We start from the raw sequence: 24084 nt of genomic DNA, 5'->3' as shown, positions 1-24084 counted from the left end.
TGTCATGTCCTCCCCTGGCAGCGCTGTGTGAAATACCTTTATGTGAAGAAGCAATTTGGGTACCATCATATTGATGTCCACTGCTGGAATATCTAAGTCAAGTTGCTAAGCCAATCTTCTGTTGCTAGAAAGGCCCACGCTCCTCTCCTTGCTACAGAAATGGTTTATATATTTTATCCAATGCTTATTTGTTTTTTCATTATATGTTATTTGAAAAATAAGAGGCTTCAAAAGCTTAAGTATTTGTGCCTAAGCAACTTTCAGGAAAAGAAAATACCTGAGCTGTAGCAGTGGTCGCTTCCAGACACTTTTGTTTTTGGGAACCTGTGGGAATAACTGCCCATAAAGTCAGATGTATATACTTTTTTTTTTTTTTCCTTTTGACAGTGAAGGGAGAGGTAGTAAATATAATCTTAATTTTAGACATTAAAAAAAAAAAGTTATTTTAAGTTATATTTTTCAAAAACATCTCACAGATGCTTTTAGTAAATTGAAATAAAATTTTAAAAGTGCATAAAATATGCCAATAAAAAGGCATTTTAACATATAGTAGTGATAAATTTATCTTTTCATGGATTAAATGTAAATTCTTAAACATTTAAACTTCTAAAACATAAGTTTAGAGGTTTATAACCCATTCAGAATTATAATGATATGAGTCTTCACTGGATATCTTGAAAACAATTTAAATTCCTTCACAGGCAAATGTGCTGGAAATCAAAAGTAGAAGGTGATTGCTTTATGATCCACACCCTTAGCAAATGCATTTCACTGAGATTTTCTGCATAGCCTAGCAATGCACCATTTGGTCAACATTTTAACAACCTTTGCAATAAAATTCTTATGTATCTGATTATTCATCTGAAAACTTTAGCCTACTGAACTGATCTGGATGTGCCATATAGAATATGAAAGCTCATGAACTATAAATGTTAAACTTATCTTTGTTTTATCCCATCTTCCCATTGGGTATCTAGCTGGCATGCCTGAGTGGTCCCTTGAATTTCTGTTAGAGACCACAAGCCGGGGAGTTGTTCTTATCCATTTTAACTTTTTGTCCATTTCCCTATTAAGTTTCCATCTTCCACCTGAAGGAGAACTAATAGTGATTTCTGGCAGTGATTACAAACCAAGAATGACCTGAGGCTGCCTGCTCTGCACTGTACCAGCGCATGGCTGCCCACACAGCAGGTCACCAGGTGGTACGAAGGGCTCATGAGGCCACATGAAGAACAGGGCTGCAGCTGAGAGAAAGCATGAGACCCTGCCAAAAGGTGTGCTTCAGCTGTGGTACAGAGCAGTGATCTTTCAAGCTCATCAGAGACCCAGAGAAGAAAAAAGCCTGGGCCTTGGGTGACAAGTTCTCACCACACAGGCATATTAGCGGTGCGGTGTGGAACAAGTCAAACAAGTGAGCCTTGCTCTCCTGGGGCTAGGTACAATACTAGTTTGGAAGCTGAAGACTAGAGATGTAACTCGATCTTCTAAATGACCACAACAGATCTATTCTTTAGTAATTTCACTGACTGTGTTACAGAGCATTTTGATAGTTACTAATAGTTCAGCTCCATTTCGTCTGTATATTGCATTGAAACTCAAGCCCTTTACAAAGTGCTCTGAGTGATATGTGTGAATTCGTGGCTATCGGTGACAGGACAGTTATACATACTCCCTGATGAAATAGTAGGAAAACTAACTGGCAATTTATAACACAATGCAAAGACACTCTGTTGTTTATTAGTTGCTTTTTTGAAGTTAGTAGCCAATTCCTCAATGTCTTCTATGCTGTTTGTTGTCTAGAAAGTAACTCACATCAATTCAGAAAACGTTCTCTGCAATAAGCCACAGTCCCAAACAGAGCCTTGGTCACCTCTGTCTGGCGCACCCAGGGACTGCAGAAGGACAAAGCTTATCTTTGATGATATGTAAGTACAGATGGCTTTAAAATAAAGTAAACAATGTAGTTTTCTGCATTTAAAAAGAAAATTACCATTTGTTCAATAGGATGTTGAGACGTGTCCAGTAGTATTTTAGTAATGCTGTACCTTGAGCAATGAAGGAGACATACTGTATGAAGTCTTTGATTTTGGTCCCTTCCAACCCAAGCCATTCTATGATTCTATGATTCCGTGATTCTATAATCCTATGATTCTATCACTCTATGAGTAAGGCTAATTAGTGCTCTTAGGGCTCAGATATGAATTCTGTACACCTCAGACTACTTACATGTACACATTCATATCAAGGCAGGGTGAGAGGGGATGCCTTCTTGCGTGCCCTTTGAAGCAGGGGAGAGGACAGATGGGAGCCTTGTATCCTCGAGCCTTGACAGCTGCTTTTGTTACTGCTACTGCTGCTCAGAAAAAAAAAGAAAAAAAAAAAAAAAAGGTATTACAAAGGCAGGGTGAGTAGGAAGCAGCAGTGGTTGCATGAGTATCTGAAGGGATACTTGCCCCTCCCCTCCTCCAGTACATCCTTCAAACATCCCTGCCCTCCTCTGAAAATAATTTCAGCTTGTAATTGTTTTTATTTTCTTTTTGGTAAATTAAAACTGCTGGTTTGTTTCCCAAGGTCGTTTAGGATATGATCTTATTTAGATAAAGTATAAAGGTGAAACTGAATGTTGGAATCCTAATATCTAGAAAACCCAGATTCTTTTTGCCTAGTAATGTTCTGGCCTGAAAATACTGATTTTTCTGGCTAGTGTAGAAGAAATTTTGTTCAAGCTATGTCTCAGACTGCCTCTAACAAATACACCTCCATGAGCTGTGTGACCTTGACGCACCTTTTGTTCTTCCACAATTACACCCACCACATCACTCACTCTTATATACTTAAGGAAACCCTGGAAAAACAGCCCTATTTCCTCATGAACTGTTTTGTACCAGAACAAGTATTTTTAATAACTGGTAATAAGAATTGTAATAATTGTAAGGCTCATTCATATGACCTAGTCTCAGAGACAACTAGAGGGATGAGAGCATCTCATAACAAGAATCCAGGGTTCCTACTGTAAGATGTAAATAATTCACATAGACTTCTAAAGGATGTAAATGTATTGTATGTTAGAAAAGAAGGCTGGTGAGATTAATTTCTGCATGCATTCATGGAAGTCATGAGGAGATGTAAATTCAATAAATGTAATCATTCTTTCTGCCCCTTTTGGAGAAAACTCTCCCTTGTGTATATAGCCTCATTTTCCCTCCTTCTCCACTTCCCTCCATGTTATTTTTCAACTTTTCCAACACATTTATTCAACAATTTCCATTGAGGAAACCTCAAACTGTTTAGAAGTACTACCTAACTCTTCATATCTCTTGAAATACTATATCATCTGTAATTTACTTGCAACTGTTCAGTTTTTCTGCACTGTAAACGCACATACAAGGCAAAAAGGTATCATTGTACTTGATAAAAGTCAAAATGTAGGATGTGCTCATCTGTTTGGATTAGAAAAAAAATACAATCAGAAACACCTACAACAGAACTATTGTGTATCTTCATCAGATTTTCCCTGAAGATGCTGACAAAACACTGGGGGACCATTTTGGCTTTTTTCCCCCTAGAATACTGTCATAGGAAAACTGCTTTTTCTGACTATCATCTAAGAAGCCATTATCACTTGCTTTCTCCATTAGTGATACATGTGATTTTTCTGGCAGGCATCTTCAATAAAACTGTTTCACCTTTTCAGAAGGAGATACAATAAAACTGTTGGTGTATAGTGCCTTCCATGTAGAATGCCCCAAGCAATTTGCAGCCCATAAAAAAAAAAATCTGAAAAGTCAAATAAGATAAAACACAGAAGTCAAATATGTCTTAATTTGGCCTTGAAAATAGAAATGGTTAAATGCCCGTTGTGCTAACTAGAGGAGAGAGATTTTCATGTCATGCAACTGTCATCCACAAGCTGTATCTAGGAAACACCACCAGAATACCAGCTATACTAGATCTTGACTATGAAATTACCATGTAGAGAAGTCACTGAAATGTAGCAGATTGGACTGGCTGCAAATGTTAAGTGTCAACAAATTTGACTCACATGTTAGAAGGATCAAATTAAACATGGCAGCCAATGTCTTTCAAATCCTTGTACTACCACAGCAGAATATTTGAAGAAATGCAATACAGTGTTTCTAAAATTATGTGGTAACCCTAATGGCAGCATTTTGTCCAAAATGATGCCTATGTATTATTTCATCTCATAATCCATGAAGTTCTGATTTACTGTAATCCAGTCATGGCTTTAATCAGCCTCTATAGTTTGAAGAGACTAAGTCTCTTATATTTGATTTAAAACAACAACTAATTTTTTTGACCAATCAGTGTCTCTTTGCTTTATTCTCAATTTATTTTCTCCAGATCATTGACAACAGCTGTCACTAGCAATAAATTGGAACACAAGTAGGTCAATAAAAAGTGTATCTTGCTTGGCAGAGTGCTGTATACACATGCATCAAAATATAGAAGTAAATATAGCTAACAGTCTTCAAAAGGCAGCCAAAATACTACTTCCCCTGCTTTGCCATTGTTTACTGCCTGTTCTGAATATGCTTCAAGGTACCCAGCATGGCACATGTATAAATGACATCAATGCTGTTTCCAGTATTAATTCTTAACAAGATTTCCTGGATTTTTGGCCATTTCTGACTCTATAAAGAGAACATTTTAAAGGCTACATCATAATGCTTCAAGCCAAATTCAGTCCTGCTGTAATTTCGCTGAATGATAGAATTCCCAATAACTGCATTTAGGAACGAAGTCTGTTGTCCTTGAAGTGATAAGCACAGACATGCTGTGGGTGCCTGAGGGCACAGTTCCACACCCTCCTCCAAATACTGCATGTGTGGTATGAAAGGAGCAGAGCACACCCAGCTTTCCCATTTCTCCTTATGGCTAAACCATAACTTGTTCCTTAGGGTTACTTTCTTACTTTCATTGTGCCTTACCCTTTCAAACTTGGAGTGAGTTTTTTCCACTTCCATTTATTTTCCTTTTTTTTTTTTTCTGGCCTTACAAGAGCAAGGTAATACACCTTTAGCATTTTTATCCAAGTTTTTTGTTTATCTTTTGCTGAATGTTTTTTTGTGCCTTTATGGTTTTAGGTGTTACATACATCAAACAGGTTGATATTCTCCCAAATTCAGGGACATACACTGCTGTGGGATAGCATTACTGTGTTTGTCTATAGGTAAATCATATGTGCAAGAAATATTCCAGCTGTAAAGATGTTATGGATAAAGCTCATAAGGAGCTGAAGAGAACTTCTTATCACATCTCTTAGTTTCGGCTTGGACATCAAATCTCTCATTTTCAGTGTCCTTTTCGTTGTTCTTCTGCCTCAAGGCAGAAAGGAAAAGGTGCTCGTGAGTTGTGGCTCCCACACAACCGCTGGAATCCAGCACACTTTACCTTGCCCAAAATTCCTCAAGGACTCCTGGTCTTCTGAAGTGTTTAGAGAGATTTCTGGAGTGCTGAGCACATTTTTAGGAGCATGGTTAATGAAAAGGGATTCCTTCTTCTTTCTTCTCATCAGCAGTCTAAAATATTACTGGCCAGATAGACCAACATCTACTGTACCAAGCTCCTCACAAATTCATACGCTTACTTTGAGGTGTTCCCATTTTCTTGGCCTTGGGGGATTTCAAGACTTCATCTGATCATTCCATTCTTCCTCTCTTTCCCTTTTAACTTGTGGCACTGAATTTTCTTATGCGCACACTGTTCATGAGAAAACAACATTAAGCTCTTACATAGCAGACACTGCCTCGGTGATTAAATAATTAAATTGCCTGTTCTCTGCATGACCACCTACCCCCTTTCTTTATAGGGCCACTTTGTAAGAGCTTGGTTTGGTGGGAAATAGATGCTTAATCGGCTCCAGCAGGAGATTCTCACGGGGTAAAGGATTTATAGCCATTATTCCCTGTTGCCAAAGAAAAGCCAGGGCTGTGGACCTCGTTTGAACTTAAGGCTACATCCATGCCGCTCCTCTGTCCCTATGGGCAAGCGATCCAGCACTGCTTATGGTTATATGATTAAACTGTCTTCACTCCCCAAAACAAAGAACGCCCACTGCCTCCTGAGAACAGCCCCTGGCCTGTGCTGTCCCCCAGCTGTGCCCAGGCATTGTCTGGGAGAGAGCTCAAGACTGTGCCAGGGAGAGTATTAGCAATTAAACAGCATGGACATCAAATGATAGAGCTGGTATCCTTGCTCTGTTTATTTCACTAGCACAGACATAGCCAAGGTTTCACACGTACTGTCACCCAGCAGTTTCACCCGCACCTTGGCTTCTCACTCATCAATGCTGGGATCACCAGAGCAGGCTGCCAGGTACTCTCTCTCACAGAAGTATCTATCTGCCTTTGGCTTTCAGTCGCCTCTTGGGAACTCAGGGTGTGATTCCATGACATTTTAAAACAATGTGAGTCTGGACAGCTGTGGTCCTGCCCTCTCTCCCTAGGTTTGACTGTAAAGGCTTTCCTCAGCTTCTACTGAAATTAGTTGATTTCAGAATATTTATCTAGCATACAACAAAAGAGATACAACTGCAGTTTATCTGCAAGGCTGTGAGATTTTCTCCCTCTGCTTTTAATACAGGAACTCAAGTGCCTATTGTTAATACCTCTTTCATTCCTCCCTCTTCACATGCACACTTTGCCCTCACGTTTTAGTCAAGGTATTGATTTCACATGAATATCTTTAAGTCATGAATCTGGGTCATGCCCAGGAATTTGTAGTGGATTTTGACTCTTTCTCTCAGTCTCTCATATTTCACCACATTGACATAGTTATTCCGGGGAACGTTGCGTTTTTGCCAAAATAGGAATCTCCACTTATTATAACTTTCTGCATTTCATTTAAATTAGGTGCCGTGCTTTAATTTTGGTTGCTATTTTTTTTTGCAACAGTAACTGTCTTTCTAGGTATCTGAACTATTCATCTATTTATCTAATCTAAGCCATTGACCTGGTTATATTAAGCCCATCAAGATAGCAGTTGTGTAGTTGTGTGATTGAGTAAATTTTTCTTACATTTGGCCTGACTCCAATCAGATCCTTTGTTCCCATGTTTCTGAAATGCCTATAGCACTACCTTATAAATGGGTCACCAATACTTCCTCTGCCCTCTATTACGCTCCTCTGTTGAACTTTCCAGACCCGCTGGGTCTACCACAGTGAGCATGAGAGTCGCATAACTGGATACCTGCCTCATACAGTGCCATGGGATCCCTGTGCGCCATGCCCCAGACACAGCAGTTAAGCAGCATTTATTTTCAGTTGTGGAATGGGCAGGAGGCCATTATTCATCAGGGGAGAACACTATTTTGTATAGTAATAACTGCTTCCCAGCTTCAGCCCCATTCTTCACCCCCAGGATGACTCTTTCCCTATGACCCAATGTGTCGGACATGATCCTGACATATCTCCAGGTATAGCCCCACCCAAAACAGCAAATAGGCAGGACAGTATGCACCCACATTTTACTTTATGTGGTTATCTTGCCCTTACAGGATTTTCTTCTTTTCTTGGACTGAAAGTTCAGGGCCTGCTGGCACAACTTTAAAACTGGACATGGGCTGGCCCTGGCTATACCAGTACCTTCTGGTTTGCCTCTAGCTCTGACCAAACTCCAAGGTTGCTCGTTTTGTTCTTCTGCTCCCATCTAGTACACACACTTTTTTAGGGTCTAGATTACTAAAGTTGTGAAACTGGTCCTATATTTAGAATTATGATTTAAGCTGCTTTTATTATGTGCAATTGTTGTACACTAAGGAAGCACTAGTTTGTTTTTTTATAACACTTCAGCATCATTATCTCTGAAGGGTATTAAAATATGCACTTGGCTACATTTATGATGTTTAATTGAACTTTTATTAGTTTTTTTTAATGTATCCTCATAAAGCACCATACCACAGTAAGAAATAATGTTCAAGTGGAAGATTATGTAAATGAAGCAGAAAATGCTATAGTTTAGTATTTAGTTCATATAAAATATAAAAATTAGATGAAAAATGTGCTTTTGAATGCAGTTATAATTAAAATTGTATATTTGAGTCTCAGCTATACTGTACTCTGTAAATACCAGCAGTTGCGCTGAGTTTCAAGATTATGTTGCAGTAGATGCCGATAAATTACTATACGAAGTAAGGCTTTTATTGATTCACTTTTTTTGATTCTCTTCCCCCTTTTTTACTGCATGAGTTTACGTTTTTGCAATTATCTGCTAAACTGGAGTAAATTAAATTCACAGAAGGTAGCAAAAGACAAAGGTAGCAGAGATGCACTGTAATGGCATACAGCTAAACAGGATGTTGAGGGAGAAACATACACACACTAGCATTTTACCTGGGTAATAGTAACACCACTCTCAGGAGCTCAACAGTCCGGAAACTCTCAAAGGCTGCTTCTGGAAGGGGAGTAATTACCATGCCTGCAGCCATCTCACCTCACGCTGGGATCCTGTGCAACATAACAAGCAATGGAAATGCTGTATTTCCTGCTGGTTTTCGACAAGCTCCCACAGAAAGTGGTGGCAACGCGAGTGAGAGAAATTCTGGACAGTAGCAGATTGTTTGATAAATCTCGTCCTGGATTCAGCCACAGACATGCTACTGAGGCTGCCCTTGTCAAAGTCATAAATGGTTTGAATACCACTGCTGAAAAGGAAGCCTGGCCTTGTTTGTACTATCAGATCTAGCCATGGGGGGGTTATTCTGTAAAAGGCTGGATTCTGTTGCAGTGCCTAGGTGACTGACTAGCATTGACTGAGAATGCGTTGAACTGGTTCCAACAGTACTTGATTGCTTTCCCCAATCAACATAGTAGGGTAAATTCTCCTCGAGAACAGCCAGTTTCACATAATGACACTTGATCCCAGGGAGAATTCACCAGCAGCCTGACTTAGTTGGCACTGATGCTTTACGCTCTTTCTCTTGCCTTTCAGAGAGATATATGAGATGCATTAGAGCAGTGTATTAGAACTCCTTTTTGGCTTTGTTGAAGAGGACTATATTTCTACAAGTACCAACAATCAGATATTCAGAAACAAAAGAGGTTTTTTGTGCAGTCAAAATTATTAATAGAGATAAAACACTTGTTTTTACCTGTTAATTTGAAGTCAGACTTCTTTAAAAATATTTTTTTAAAATAGAGGCCTGAATTCTATTTGTAAATCTGGAGTGACAGTGCTGACACCAACAGATACAGACAGTTGCAAATAACTTAAGAGGAGAATCAGACTCAATTGCCTGAAAACCAGAAGTCAGGGAATATCTTTCTGTCAGACTTCAGTTTATATTTATGACCAGCAAGCTTTTTACCCTAACAAAGAGACTCCAGTGCTAGTACCAATTTAACCCTGTGGAAATTTTCCCTATTCCCTGGCTTCTCAGGCTGTAGCGAGGCTGTGATCTGCAGAAGGATTGCAAACTTTAGACCAAAGACCTGAAAGGGGTTTGTCCTCAGATCTTTCTGAATCTCTTGTGTGAGGAAACAGATTTACTTCTCCTCAAGAGACCTCTCAATAACATATAGTATCTGAAATTATCATGCAGTGAGATTACCTATAAATTCTTCAGTCCGAGGTTATCACCAATTTCTCTAAAGGGGCCAAGTTACAGAGGAAATTCGGTTGAACCTTAATGTTTGTAACAGACACAGGTTCTCAGTCACTGTAACTTAAGGGTCTGTAAAATCAGATTATGATTAATAGAGTATTCGTGAACTTCACAGATGCAAAATAAGCAGTATGCAAAAGAGCAATCCTCAGAACTTAATTTATGCATCAGCTTTTTCAGGTGTCTTCATATGTCCATGAACTGAGGTAACCTGCTGCCTTCAAGGCACATACAGAAGAGAGGGATTTATTTTGTTTCTTTGCTTCATAACATAATAATTTAAACTAGTATACTGGATTTAAAAAGACAAATGACTTTCATATACAACAGTGGGAACCTAAACAAAACTGATTTTGGGACCTTTCTTTCTCATTAAAAAAAAAAAAAAATTAAATCCAAGCACATCCTTATTTTTTTTCAAAAATGATATAAGAAATGCAGTTCTATGCAGTGTACATAAACATGTATTAAATTTACAGAATATCTCAGCTTTCCATTTTCACACATGTACATTTGTAATCTGAATTGCAAGTTTATTAGCATGCAGTGATCTAGAGAAGAATAGAATTGCATAGATAGCATAAACAGATCAGAATTTGACTTAACATGTTTATTAACACTATTGAACAAGCACTGTATAAGCAACTAGAAGAAAATATACCCAACCCATTTTTTCCTAATGAATCTTAATTTCTGTTAGGCATCCACCGATTTGTAAATCAGTCTTGTATTTTTCCTATGAAAATATCTAAACGTTCCTACTGGGAATATATACACTTTGCTTAACAATGGTCTTTTAATAGCTTCTTTTTTATATTAGGCTTCCCCCTAAAACAATTGGCCTTAGTACAAACTGATGACTTCAATTTTTGCACATTGCATTATGCTATCCTATAGCAGGGCCCTCAAAGAAGGCCTCTTGGCTCGGTGCTGTACATGCCTACTGCTAATGCCTTCCTTGCTAAGCATACTGGAGAATAAATCCTTCCGCAAGTTGAAAACCATTTTGCAATTAACTTACTTATAAATAGACCATAATTACATTGTGTTATCTTGCTTTGTTTTTACAGCCTCTTCCCATGCTTCAAACAAGCAAATTATATATATAGTGCTGAGTGTCATATGGGAGGGTATATTGCAAAGGATACATTTTAATGACCTGAATTTGAAAGGATCATGTAAAGGTTCATCACTTTGATTATTTCAGAGAGCTGAGACCACTGCTTTGTTGATTTGCTCTGCTTTGCTTTGTTTTCTGTCTCTTCGGAGTAAACTATCTTACCTGGGTCATTTCACAAGACTTAGAGAGACAGGACATCAATTTTTAAGAATTCTTTCAATGGTTCTGAAAACATAGCTATTTTTCCACATCAGACTAACACTGTTGCAATGTCTATTATTTCATAATTGACCAAAATCAAATCCAGATGGTTTGTATTATTAAGATAATGTTAGCATCTTGCTGGGTACAGAAAGTATTTGCAGCTGTAGTAGGTTATGAGATACTGGGACACAAACCTGTCTTTAGTTCCCTTTCTGACCTACCAGCAACAGTAAGGTAGGGAGAAATTCCACTCTAAGGGAGAACATTTTAAAGAAAGATGGAAAAAAGGAAATATTTTTCTTTGTATCAAGCTTCTTAGGGCAGACGTCATTCAAAATTATCCAGACTTCAAATTTTATTTCTATCTAATGATATTTAGCCTTCCTTTTCTTCAAAATAGGGTTATGACTAACCTTCTGTGATATAATTAAATCTCCTTGAAACTGTGTGCATGTAAGTAGATGGAAACGGACTAAGTAGACACATTAGCAAATACCCTTATTGTCTCAAAGAAGTATTCATGGCTGTCCTCTTCTGTTGAGAGGCTCCTCCTTGTTCCCACTAATCTGTTATGGATCTAAAAGTGCTCTTACTGCTGTCAGCAAGAATTTTTGATTCATACATCCCATTTTTATATCTGTATCTTCTCTGACTCACACAAAAATGTTTTTAAATAAACTTGCTGAGAAATCCCAATTAAAAAAAAAAAAAACTAGTTAGGATTGCTAAGTGGCAATAATACTGTATTTTTGATGAAACCAAGCACTTAAAATCGTGAATAGCAGGAACATCACTATTCATTCTGTGAATACTCTGGAATATATCTCATTTTCACTAGAAGGGCAAAGGGATAACTCTCTAAGCATTTCTAAGAAAAGGATAAACCTTCTCCAAGGATAAACCTTCTCCTCTGAGAGTGACAAGGAGTTTGCCTCCAAGCACATGGAGATACTGTCTCCCACAACATCCTCATGGGCAAGCTCAGCAAGTGCGGAATAGATGAGGGGCCAGTGAGGTGGATTGGGAACTGGCTGGATGGCAGAGCTCAGGGGGTTGTGCTCAGCGGTGTTGGAGTGATCAGGAATCCAGCTGGAGGACTGTAGCTGGCGGTGCCAGTACTGGGTCAGTACTGGGCCCAGTCTTGTTCAACTTACACATCAGTGACCTGGATAAAGGGACAGAGCACCCTCAGCAAGTTTGCTGATGGCACAAAGCTGGGAGGACTCACTGAAACCCCGGAGGGCTGTGCTGCCATTCAGAGGGGCCTGGACAGGCCAGAGGGCTGGGCCGAGAGGAACCTCATGAAGTTCAACAAAGGCAAGGGCAGGGTGCAGCACCTAGGGAGGAATAACCCCGTGCACCAGTACAGGCTGGGGGCTGGCCTGCTGGTCCTGGTGGACAGCAGGTGAACCATGAGCCAGCAATGGGCCCTTGTGGCCAAGAAGGGCAATGGTGTCCTGGGGTGCATTAGGAAGAGCGTTGCCAGCAGGTTGAGGGAGGTGATCCTGCCCCTCTACTCAGCCCTGGTGAGGCCACACCTGGAACATTGTGTGCAGGTCTGGGCTCCCCAGTACAAGAGAAATATAGGGTTCTTGGAGGGAGTCCGGGGGGGGACAGGGGAGCTATGAAGGTGACTGGGGGACTGGAGCATCTGTCGTAGGAGAAGACGCTGAGATAGCTGGGACTGTTCAGCTTGGAGAAGAGAAGACTGAGAGGGGATCTCATCAATGTGTATAAATATCTGAAGGGATGGTATCAAGATGATAGGGTCAGGCTCTTTCCAGTGGTGCCCAATGACAGGACAATAGGCACTGGGTACAAATTGTAACACGGAAAGTTCCAGATGAATATGAGGAAACACTTCTTTACTGTGAGGGTGACAGAGCACTGGCACAGGTTGCCCAGAGAGGCTGTGGGATCTCCTTCTCTGGAGATACTCAAAACCCTCCTGGATTTGATCCTGCGCAATGTGCTCCAGGTGACCCTGCTTGGCAGGGGGGTTGGACCAGATGATCTCCAGAGGTCCCTTCCAACCTCAACCATTCTGTGTGATTCTATTAAGGATACGACAGTAAGCACAGTATATGCTGAGAAGAACCAGAGCACATTTTGGCTGAGTATTATAAGGATGGTGATGTCCCACACATAGGAGACTGGAAGAATCTGTGAGGTCAGGAAATGTGAAAACTTTTATGAGAGGCTTGAACTTAAGATGTTAGGTTATGTACTGAAATGACATGGCAAATGGCTCTCTTCACAGTGATTGAGAAAGGCACAATAGAGAGAGCTTGTGGGAGGAGGTGAAGAAACCTGCCTCAACCATGAGGAGCTCACTGGAGTATTGCCAAGGAGACATCAGTTTGTGTTTTCAGTTTGAACAGAAGTGGATAAGTCTGGATCAGAAAGGGACTTGTGAATTTCAGCAAGAGGTAGCAGCTGAATTTGTGCCCTACAGTCAGTATGTCAGGTAGGCTAAGAAAGGGATGGAGACTCCGAGATTTATTCGAGGAGAAATCAATGGAGAATTTGGCACGAGCAACACCAGTGGCATGCAGCAGGCAGTCTAGCACTGAGTCACAGATGAACTCAGAAGTAAACAGCACTCTCAGCATGCTTACAGATAAGAGGGAGAAGGGGGATGAGATGGTAGCTGCGGAGGCAAGCAGACTCAGTGTGTATTTTCGAAGTGGAGGCATTAAACACACACTTGTTTTGAGAGGAGGGAGAAGCCGAGGCAAATGACAATGTACAGAGAGGAGTACAAAAAGAGGTAAGCAAACACAAGGGAGAGGAGAAGATGGAATAACTCGTTCCGCTTAATGCTTGCATCCATTTGGCAGATCAAAACTGCACTAATTTGGGAAGCAGTTTATATAATCCATAAAATGCATTTTATTAGCTTTTTTTGCTTTGAATCACTGACTTCTAAAGAATGAGAACAGCCATAAATGCTATTGTCTCCACAGGCAACAATTTGAAAATATAAGATGCACGGTTACATGATAAGTGTATTTTCTTCATAAAAAGTGTTTGCAAATCAGGTTTAAAATAAGGGAAAAATAACTTGAAAATATTCTGCACTTCAGAAAATAATAAAGTGTCTTCTTATTTTCCCCTGGTAGGCCACGCAATGCAGATTACTTTATGCAGGAAGCTAAACGGAAGAAGCATAAAGCAGATGCAATGGTGAGAACATTTTCTTTCCAGTTATGTTGCTCCAAATTATTTTTGTAATGCAGTTTCTTCATCAGTGCAGTATTGCTGGGGTAATTATAAAATCTATTATAAGGATGGCTAGGCTTGTTAAATTAAGAAATGTTTATATAATCAAATGTTCATAGCCCAATAAACTATGACTTAACAAATAATGACTTACTGAGATAAAGGCCTGGATAAATAAAACTTTCCATTTATTCCTTTGCTTCAATTAGTAACTATGGTAATAGAGATTGTATAAGGTATCCACATACCTATCTTCTCAATTTAACGAGCTGGTTAGGCTCTATAATTTCATCCCAAATTTGGTCTGGTGCCTGAGGAATTTGCCCTTTTTTTAAAATGCTTTGCCTCTCCAGTGCCAAAAGAATCCTAGTTTCATGACAGACCTTCCATAACACAATCAGAATCACACAAGGCATCTGTTTAACCCTAGAGGAACATGTTTCATACACAGGAGTGCTGCAACAAACAGGTTCTTGATCCTAGCTTTGACCTGTCTAAAACCATAGCCAGAAAGACCCTCTTGAAAAAGGGGAACCTGGGGCTATATGGAGCACTAAAGTGATCCTCTTCTTTCCAAAGAAAAGGGTTCAATGAAGTACACAGTGCTCCAGGATAGCTCTACTTAGCCTTCTCTTAGCTTTCTCCAATGCTGTGTTTGTCTACCACTACGAATAAGCTAGCACAGCATTAAAAATGCCAGGCTTCTGACATGACAGAGAGATGCAATATATGGGGTGGAACCCTGCATGAGTATGGCTATATTGCAGGAAGGGGTAGCTGCAGTCCTGCCTTGCTCTGTTAGACGCTTTGTGGTCACAGGAGCAGGAAAGAAGAAAGGTAGCTCACACCCTGTTTCTTCACCTCCTTTTCTCAGTTGTGCAGAGTATGAAATGGCTAAGGGAGCAGAAGTGGGCCCTTAATTTAGGACACTAACGCAGAGTTTTACACTTTACCTGAGTTTATTAGCACAAATTTCCATGGTTTATTCAGCTCCATATTACTTTAAAGCGAGTCTTAAATCAGAAAATATTGTGGAGAAGTACAAATGGTACATTTTAGTGTGTTGCTTTAAACAGAACAGAAAAAAAATCACTTAATATGCAAAGTAAATTCTGTCTTAGCCTGAAGAGAAATGTTTTTATGGTAGACTCCCAGAAATAGGAGGTACAAGCATTATTCTCTGCTCTGCCACAAATTTGCTGCATGAAAGTCACTTAGGCACAGTTTAAACAGCCTCCCATCAGAGTCAGGTGATTGAAATATCCTTCACATTCAGCCTCCCTTCACAGCGGACCAGCACCTTACTTACACCCTCTGAATCGCTCTTTGCAGGTACTTCTTCTGCCTCCTTAACTGTGTAGGGATCCTGGAGGAAAATGGCAGCACTTTGAATCACCTTGCTGGGCTCAATACCTCCTCTTTTGGCTCTGCAATACCTAATATAGGCACTTAGAGTGAGCAGCCTGAAAATGACTCTAAGTCTCTCTGCTCCTTAGTCCCCCATCTGTGAAATTGGGATAATAGCACATCCACCCGCACAAGAACGTCAGGGAGAGAAATATAATAAAAAGTTTGTGAAGTTCTCCGGTATGATCGCAATGGGAGTCATATAAGAACCTAAAATAGATTGAAGCCAGTGTGCCATTCCAAACTTACTATTTAAAATCTTTATCCCTTAGAAAAGAATAAGGTCCATTAACCTTTCACTGTGTGCATCAGATTTCAACCAAATGCATCCAGTCCATTAATGGGCTTTATGTACCGCAGGAGTTCTGACTGAAGGAAAGACAAGTCAGGACAAAGAGGTAATAGTATGATTCATCCCTATCCACATCAAAAATGAAATTCTGAGAGCAGATAGGTGGTGTGTAAGTGTACACATATGAACATTATGTGCACATATGCATATACACTATCATTGAGGTCATACATGTATATATATCTGGTTAAGCACACAAATACACACACAAAGTATGGAAAACAGGAGAAGAAACGGGGCAAGAAAGAAGGATGTCAGGAGAAGCTAAGGGAGCAGAGCAGTCCCTGAAAGAAAAGGGGGATACAAAAAGCAAAATACGAACAAGAGGTCAAGCAGTGCTGAAAATGGTAGGGATAAAGAAGAAATGAGGACAGAGATGAGCCTTTGAATAAGAGAATGTTAGTAGTCAAACTGTTTAATTCTGATTCTCTTAGTTGAAGATATTAATTACCTTTCTTTGTTGACTGATGAAAGACTGCATCCGCAAAGAGATGTGAAACTGTTTCTACTGGTAATGATGCTTGAAAAGCTGGGGCAAAAGGCCTGGTGGTCAGTTCATGGAATTCCCAGCACTGGAAGATCTTTGACAAACATCTGCCAGGAATGCCTTAGGCAGAGTGTATCCTTCTTTGGACAGAAGAGTGAGGACCAAATAACATCTCATAGCCTTTTTCAGCTCTGCTTTCTGTATCTTACGATTTTCAGTGATGCACAGATTTTGATGGGCTTTAGCTTTTTCATAGGAAAACTTATGAATCTGAAGATATACTCTCTTGTGTCAAGTTTATAATTCATATTGAGAAAATCCCATGTTGAGAAAATCCCATCAAATGTAACCATATCTTGATGATTACACTATTTCTCTGTGTCCTTATTTTTTCCCTCTAGGTGGAAAAGTTTGGAAAGGCACTGAATTATGCAGAAGCAGCATTATCGTTTATTGAGTGTGGAAATGCAATGGAACAAGGCCCAATGGAATCTAAATCCCCCTATACAATGTATTCAGAAACAGTTGAACTCATCAGGTAGGAAGGGAGGAGATGACTGCAGGGGTTACTCTGTTTGTGCAAACATGCTCACCTACATCATCACATAATTCCCTAGATACAGTAAAAGGGGAGAACTGAGGGCCTCCCAAGTGCCTGGTCAGTTGTATGTAACATGTATGGATTTTCTGTTATTTCAGTGGAAATTAAATTAGGAAGCCATGTAGAATGCAAAATAAACAAAGCTTTCATATTACTTGAGTTGCAAATTACTTCAAGAGTTTCAAGATGTGCTCCTGTGCTCCTCAAAAGTGGAAAAAACTGCTACGTAATAGTAAAACACTCATGGAGTAGTAATTTGCAAAATGTTGAAACATGTTTAAGACTGCAGTTTAATGGTTACCTGAAAGAAGAAGTGAACAGCGGTAGAAAAATGGACATTTGAGGTCCATTTGGTGTGTGTGCTCCCACTGTAGCCAGTGGAGTCCTGACAGCAGTCCAGCTCTCACTCAAGCAGACCCCTACATTGATCAGCTGCATGGCTCTCCAAATAGGACAGTCTAGAGTTCAGTCCGACCTGCAGTCCCTATGAGGAAAGTTTCTGTCTCGTAAGTTCTTTCCTCCATTACACTTAGTACCAGTAGTTAACATTACTGACAGCTCTGGTAGAGGAAAAAAAAAAAAAAAGGTCAAAATCATCCCAGTATCTGAGATGAGACTGGGAGAGAGAGTCCGAGAGAGAGTCCAGCCACACTTGCAGAAAAAGCTGTACTGTCAGTGACCATGGCATAATTCCTCAGGACAGTCAACCATGCAGGTCTCATCAGCACTAAGTCCATAGAAATTAAAACAGTTTATTTCTTAATCATATTCATAATGAAGCAAAGCTCCTAAAACAATTGCATTCTTTTGGACTTAGTGTTGATGCGATGATCTTCTCACATATGTTAACAATTCCATTGGCATTTTATTCCACTTAGGGCTGTCTTCTCATGCATTTCAGTGGATTGAGGCCAGCTTTCTAACTGGAAGGTTATTAAACAAAATAATTTATTTTTTCAGTAGGAGAATAGTACAGTGCATCTCTGCATTTCTTCCCTTCTTTTTTTCAATACTTGCGCCATCACAGGCAGAGAGCTCTTTCTTTGTCTGCCCTGTCTTTTCTCATGATAGCAAATATATGGTCCTAACTCTGGAAATGAATTTTGCTTGCAGATCCATAGCTTTCAATAATGTGTGTAGCTGTGGTTTTGTTGTAGTGTGAATTGCTTTTGATCTCTCTTGCTGTGCAGCTCAGAAAAATATACTAGGTTTACCAGGTATGCCTGTTAAAACAAAATGTTCACACTGAATCTTTGCACGGGTATCAGGATTAAAGTTTGAAAACAAAGATAAGAAAAACCACAAGCAGCTAATTATAGGGAACAGGTATTTTTCTGGAAGCAAGCCCAGAAGCGCTGTGTGTTGTCCTAACCTTGCCCATTGTTCAGGTATTCAGCTGGAAGCCAAGATTTCCAGAAACTAATTTATGATTGCATAGCACATACACTCTTGAAACAGCAGTGCTACCTCTGTGGATGTTTAATATTTATAGAATTTGAATGTAATGTCATATGAGCAAAAATAGCTCCGAGCCACATGTCCCCCCTCTGCCGTGCTCTGCTTGGAGGTGCAAATCTGGGTAGACACGTTCAGAATTGGCAGGGTGAGGGCAGCACCAGCTTCAAGGCAGGCTGTCGTCTGCCTTCAAACACTGTGAAAACCTTCCTGCATGAACTCGGTGTAACCGGCTCCATGGCAGCGGAGGTTATTGTGGCAGGACAGCACAACGAGCCAGGAAGCAACACTTTGCCCTCTGGGCTGTACTGACGGATGGTCAGGGGAATTACTGTTGTATAAGGGGTGCAGGGAGGTACTGTTCATGGCAAAACAGCTCCAAAACACAACCAGAAAAGGATATGTGTGTTTGGTAACTTCAGCAAATACTTGTAAGGGGGCAGCTCGAATGACATCGGTCAGCACAGCTCTCTCAGGAGCTGATTGGTAATATAAAGCTGTCTCAGTTAACTCATGTTGGCTTCTTTCCTTTTGCTCAAGGTACGCAGTGAGACTAAAAACCCACTCAGGCCCCAACGCCACGCCAGAAGACAAACAGCTGGCAGCATTATGGTTAGTAGATCAAGATTTCCTCAAAAGGCTCTTCTGCAGTGAGCCAGTTCTTGAAAATCAGATGCTAGACGCAGCCAGATAGGATTATGTTGTCTATTGAAACAAAGAGAGTACTTTCTGCTCCGGGAAGGTCCAGCCCTTGTATCCCTGTAGCGGGTCTGCATTCTGTCTCAGTAAATAAGCAATTCGTACTTATTGACTGTGACAGATCAGCTATGGTACGTCAGCGTAATTAATTTTTAAATGCCTGATGGTTTGTTGTTTTTATGAGTGATGTACTTTTGTACCAATAGTTTGGTAATTTTTTTGTGGCTGACATTTTAGGCCCAATAATCGTAAATTATATTTACATTTCATGAAGAGAGATACGGTGATGGTGATAATTAAACCTCTTGGATTACCTTCTAAATTGAGAGTTCTGGATATACGCAGGCACCTTAAATTCTATAGGGTGGTTGCTGATTGATAGTAAAATGCTAAAATGTTATTAAAATCAAATTTTAATTTAATATCTATGTAGTTAATACATAAAATACCTATTACATGGTTACTGATTCTCAGTAAGTGGGCATTTACAATCAACAAGTGTGTTTTTAACATCTATTAACCATCTGTTAAAAAATCCAAATTAAATGCATCTTTAGCCTCCAAAAATAAAGAGTCCTAATTAATCAGCTGTACAAAAAAGAACAAAATATTCAGAGGTGTTCATTTCTTTCAAATGCCCTTCCTTTGTCACGGGTCTCCTGTGTGATTAGGAGGAGCACAGAATATGCAAATGGGAATTGCTTTAAAAACACTTAGGTGGGGAAGGAAAGGAAGGAAGGAAGGAAGGAAGGAAGGAAGAAAAAGAAAGAAAGAAAGAAAGAAAGAAAGAAAGAAAGAAAGAAAGAAAGAAAGAAAGAAAGAAAGAAAGAAAGAAAGAAAGAAAGAAAGAAAGAAAGAAAGAGAAAGAACAGAAAAAGAAAAAGAGGAAAAAAAGAAAAGAAAAGAAAAGAAAAGAAAAGAAAAGAAAAGAAAAGAAAAGAAAAGAAAAGAAAAGAAAAGAAAAGAAAAGAAAAGAAAAGAAAAGAAAAGAAAAGAAAAGAAAAGAAAAGAAAAGAAAAGAAAAGAAAAAAGAGAAGCAGACACCACCCGCATGTGCCCGCACCTGTGAAGGTGACAGAGGCAGCTCCGAGGACGGGGAGGCCGCTGCCAGGCGGCCTCCATCTGCTGAGCAGAGGCTGTCCTCCAGCGGCGAGCGGCTGCAAGTCACCGGCTGCCGGCGGCGGAGAGAGCCTGGAAGGGGTTTTTTGGAGAGCCGCTTGCCCGGCGGGGTGGTTTGGTGAGGTCTGGGCAGCTCCTGAAGGTGGGGAGCAGGGCACAGCCCCGCGCTGCCTGACTGAAGCCGCCCAGCGATTCAGAGACCCGGTATCGCTTTTACAAATAGGGCCTCTGCGGCCACAGGAGAAGTGCAACACACCAGCTTTTTGTTTCAAAAGCCGTGCTGCTGTGGTGCGATCCCACATGTTCCACTCAAAAAATCTTACTGTGAAGAGGTGGTGGTGATTCTTGTTGCAGAAAATAGACCGGCACGCCTAAATCCAGTACTGAAGACATGAGTTTGTGCATCCTGAACACTGATTATCAGTTATCATTATGTAAAATTAAGCACTGATTATCAGTTATCCTTATGTAGAATTAATAGCTGTTACTCTCGTTTAATTATGTAGCATTAAAAGTAGCTGCAGGCTACCAAGGAGCACGGGGCAGACAGCTCCCTACAGCATGCTGAGGTTCTCAGCCCGCTGCTGGCTCCCTCTGGGGAACAAACCAGGCAGGAGGCCCATGCCTCCTCCACAGCCTCCAGCCTAGCCTCCCACAGCAGAGCTTGCCCTGCAAACTCCAGACAGGTCTGAGGCGTTTGTCTGTTTCCCAGCTGGCTCCATCTGCTGGAAGTGGACCCAGAGCGACTCCAGTTCGTTATACAGGTGCCAGGCTATTTTGTTGTACTCCCAGGATAAGACACCCCAAAAGGCTGCCTTTGCGTTTGCAACAAGGAAGGAAATAAAACATAAAAAGATGTTTATGTTGGGTTCCAGGCTTGTAATGACTTTTTGATGGGCAAGGCCTTTGGCCAGGAGTGCAGGCTCCAAGTCAGGGTCAAGGCCTGGGAACCCAACTGTGCAAGGCCTGCTGAGCACAGTGGGTTTCGTAGCACCCTGCTAGCAGAATGCTGATAATAACAGTAAGCAGGGTGCCGCCAGCCTTCCACTGCTTGGGAATTTAAGACAATTCACCAGGATTCCTGTTTGGGGGCATACCTTACCTTCTGCTCTCCCTTTTGTTCTAGTTACCGCTGCCTGGCCCTTCTGTACTGGAGGATGTTCCGACTCAAGAGAGACCATGCTGTCAAGTATTCGAAAGCGCTTATCGAGTATTTTAAGGTACATTTTTTATGACATTTTAAAATCAGTGCATCTTTATAGTAAATACAGTATTTTACTAAAAAAAATAAAAAACAATAGTTGTGCTGGGTTTAGTTTTTGTCCTGTCAAGTCGACGGAAGCATTGCTACAGACTCCCATGGCAATACTTGGTCTCCATTCAGATATATTGCCTTCATGAGGGCCCCTCTTTGCAATATACAAGTCATGGCCCTTCATGAAGGATAAAAACTTTATTGTACCAACAAACAGGCATTTTCAGATTGTTCTTAAACAATTATCTAGTGCTATCCTGCTCTGCTGTGAATCGGTTTTGGAGATTTTGCTTTAAGGATCCCCTCCAGGATTACACTTCCCACTAGACTTCCTGTGAGCTGATGACTTTGATCCAGATCAGTCCTCAGCTGTAGGGCGTCCACTTAGCAGCGTTCATAGGTAAGACAGTGCAATGGGACATGTTCTCACCCAAGGAACTGGCAAAGAGCCCACACTGACTTCAGTCATACAAAAGCATCAGAAGGCAACCAAACCACCTGCCTTGAACTTGCCAACACTGCTGGCTTCCCCTTCCTGCTTTGCTCCACCTGCTACTACTTTCCTTCTCCACTCTCTGCCAGTACCACAGCCTGGTTATTTTGAATAAGACAGGAAGTCATTCAACATATTTTAATGTATTTTATTTGACAGACAACTTTCCTCTTTTCCTCTGAAAGTAACTCAGGAACGAAACCTTTCTGATGGAGCTCTCATAGCAGTCAGTCCATCCAGCATTTGATCTACAAACAGAAAACTAGCCTCTATCTTTAAAAGAAGAAAAAAAATATGTACATACAAATGTTTTAAGACAAACTGTTTTGGGAACCTGAACAGCCATTTGTCTTTAAACACAGGACTCTTTTTTTTTTTCAGAAGAATATACCTTGAAATGAAAAACATCCATCCTTTGACATTTTGTTAATAAAAAATTTCAAATACAAGCACAAACATTCATGACCAGATTCTAAACACAAAAAGACAGTGAAGGAAATTGACAGATCTGTTATTGTCAAACTGAAATTGAAGTCACTGTAATTGCTTCTAAAAATTTAGCAATATATAATTCAGTGTTATGTTTTTCTAACAATGACTTGATTTCAGGGGAAAGAAATATGTGCCCATTATAACACTTTATTTTTCTTTACCAATTCAGAGAATGCCTGCATTAAGAACAGGATGGTCAGGCTCTCAACCATGTAAAATGTCTCCTACTTGCAGACAGAAACTGTTTCACAGCAAACATAAAATGGACTTTTACTCTGTTATAGCCAAGATAAGCTTGTTTTTTGCAGAGCTCCTGCCAATGTAATGATATTGTAGTTTCACATTAGAAAGTATTTTCACCTTTGAAAGTAAAAATGAAAAAAAAAATCCATTTGCTATAATTTTCAGTGGAAAACAAGCCAATTCTCCACTCATTTCATATTTGGTATCTAAAAGCTTTCAAAACCAAGTGACGTGAAATGCTGACTACATTAAGAACTTCCACATATTATCAATCAAAGAAAGATTTTAAACCATGTCACACATATTTTCAGGTAAAATTAGACATACTTTTATTTTGGAAAAGAAAAAGAGTTTAAATCTACTTTCAAGTATTTTATTTCCATTATAGATAAATTTTTTAAAAAAGCAGCAGGGAAGTAAAAAGAAGCCACAGATATTCAGGGGCTAGACACATCCCAGAGTATAAAGAAAGCAGGAGAATGGGTAGCAGTAAGCAATGTGGGATAAGAGATGGTCTCTTACAATATTGCACTCTCTTCAGAATCCTTACTGCACCCTTCTGGTGCAGAAATGAAAAGAGGCTGGAGTAAAACACCTAAAACATGAGGAAAAAGGTTGTCTGAAGTTGTACAGTAAGGCAGAGGATAGTTAAATTTACAGTGGAAGTACCCTTGATTCCAGTTTGATTTTCTCATTTTCCTGCCTCCAACTCTGTAAGTAAATTACACATACTCAGTTTCTCTTACACTAGAAAGATGAAGGCCAGTAGTTCTGAAACAGCCCAATAATAATAATAATATTAACACTGAAGGAAGAGCCCACTGTAGGACACTCCAAAGTTAATTTTTCATACCAGTTAGCTACGACGTAGAAGGCCCAGTGTCAAAATGCAGGAAGGATGCCAGGGCACACACAGCACTGATGTGAATACTGCTAAAATACCATAGCCAGTTCTCATGTGTGCACGAAAGATGTGGGATCACAAGAGGGAATTCAGGGAATGCGTCAAAACTGAGTAAACAAGCTTTTTGAAGAGAGGCTCAGGTGGTGTATCCATCTTAGTGGAGAACAGGTTAAGAGAGGATGTGGTCATTGTGTATATGGAAACATCGCCGATAATGCCAGGTGACATGCAGGTTTGCTGGCACCGGACCAACAAAACCCCAAAGCTAGCATTGAAGTTAAGAAAAATTCAGCCTTGAAATCCTGAAACAGAATCTGTTTTCATAACTCAGAGGCCTGCTAAACAGTAGAACAGGACACAGGAGAGCAAGCAGGATAAATAGTGTTTTAGGATTTCTATATGACTAGCT

General features: G+C 40.1%; 1 protein-coding gene across 3 annotated transcripts in view; it reads left to right on the top strand.

The window, feature by feature from the left end:
* The window catches only part of AFF3 (AF4/FMR2 family member 3), a 329942-nt gene that overhangs the window by 299843 nt on the left and 6015 nt on the right, over positions 1-24084 (top strand). For 2 of the 3 annotated variants that reach the window (XM_040548075.1, XM_040548810.1), the window contains exons 14-18: positions 1801-1925; positions 14069-14132; positions 16816-16952; positions 19011-19082; positions 21415-21508. In XM_040548075.1, the coding sequence (XP_040404009.1) occupies positions 1801-1925; positions 14069-14132; positions 16816-16952; positions 19011-19082; positions 21415-21508 (492 nt within the window). The remainder of the gene's footprint in view (positions 1-1800; positions 1926-14068; positions 14133-16815; positions 16953-19010; positions 19083-21414; positions 21509-24084) is intronic. The other variant, XR_005817547.1, reaches the window with a different exon arrangement.

Source organism: Cygnus olor, chromosome 1 (genome assembly GCF_009769625.2).
Source record: "Cygnus olor isolate bCygOlo1 chromosome 1, bCygOlo1.pri.v2, whole genome shotgun sequence".
Taxonomy (NCBI): domain Eukaryota; kingdom Metazoa; phylum Chordata; class Aves; order Anseriformes; family Anatidae; genus Cygnus; species Cygnus olor.
Note: the sequence above shows the minus strand (reverse complement) of the source record. Positions and strands in the feature narration are given on the sequence as shown.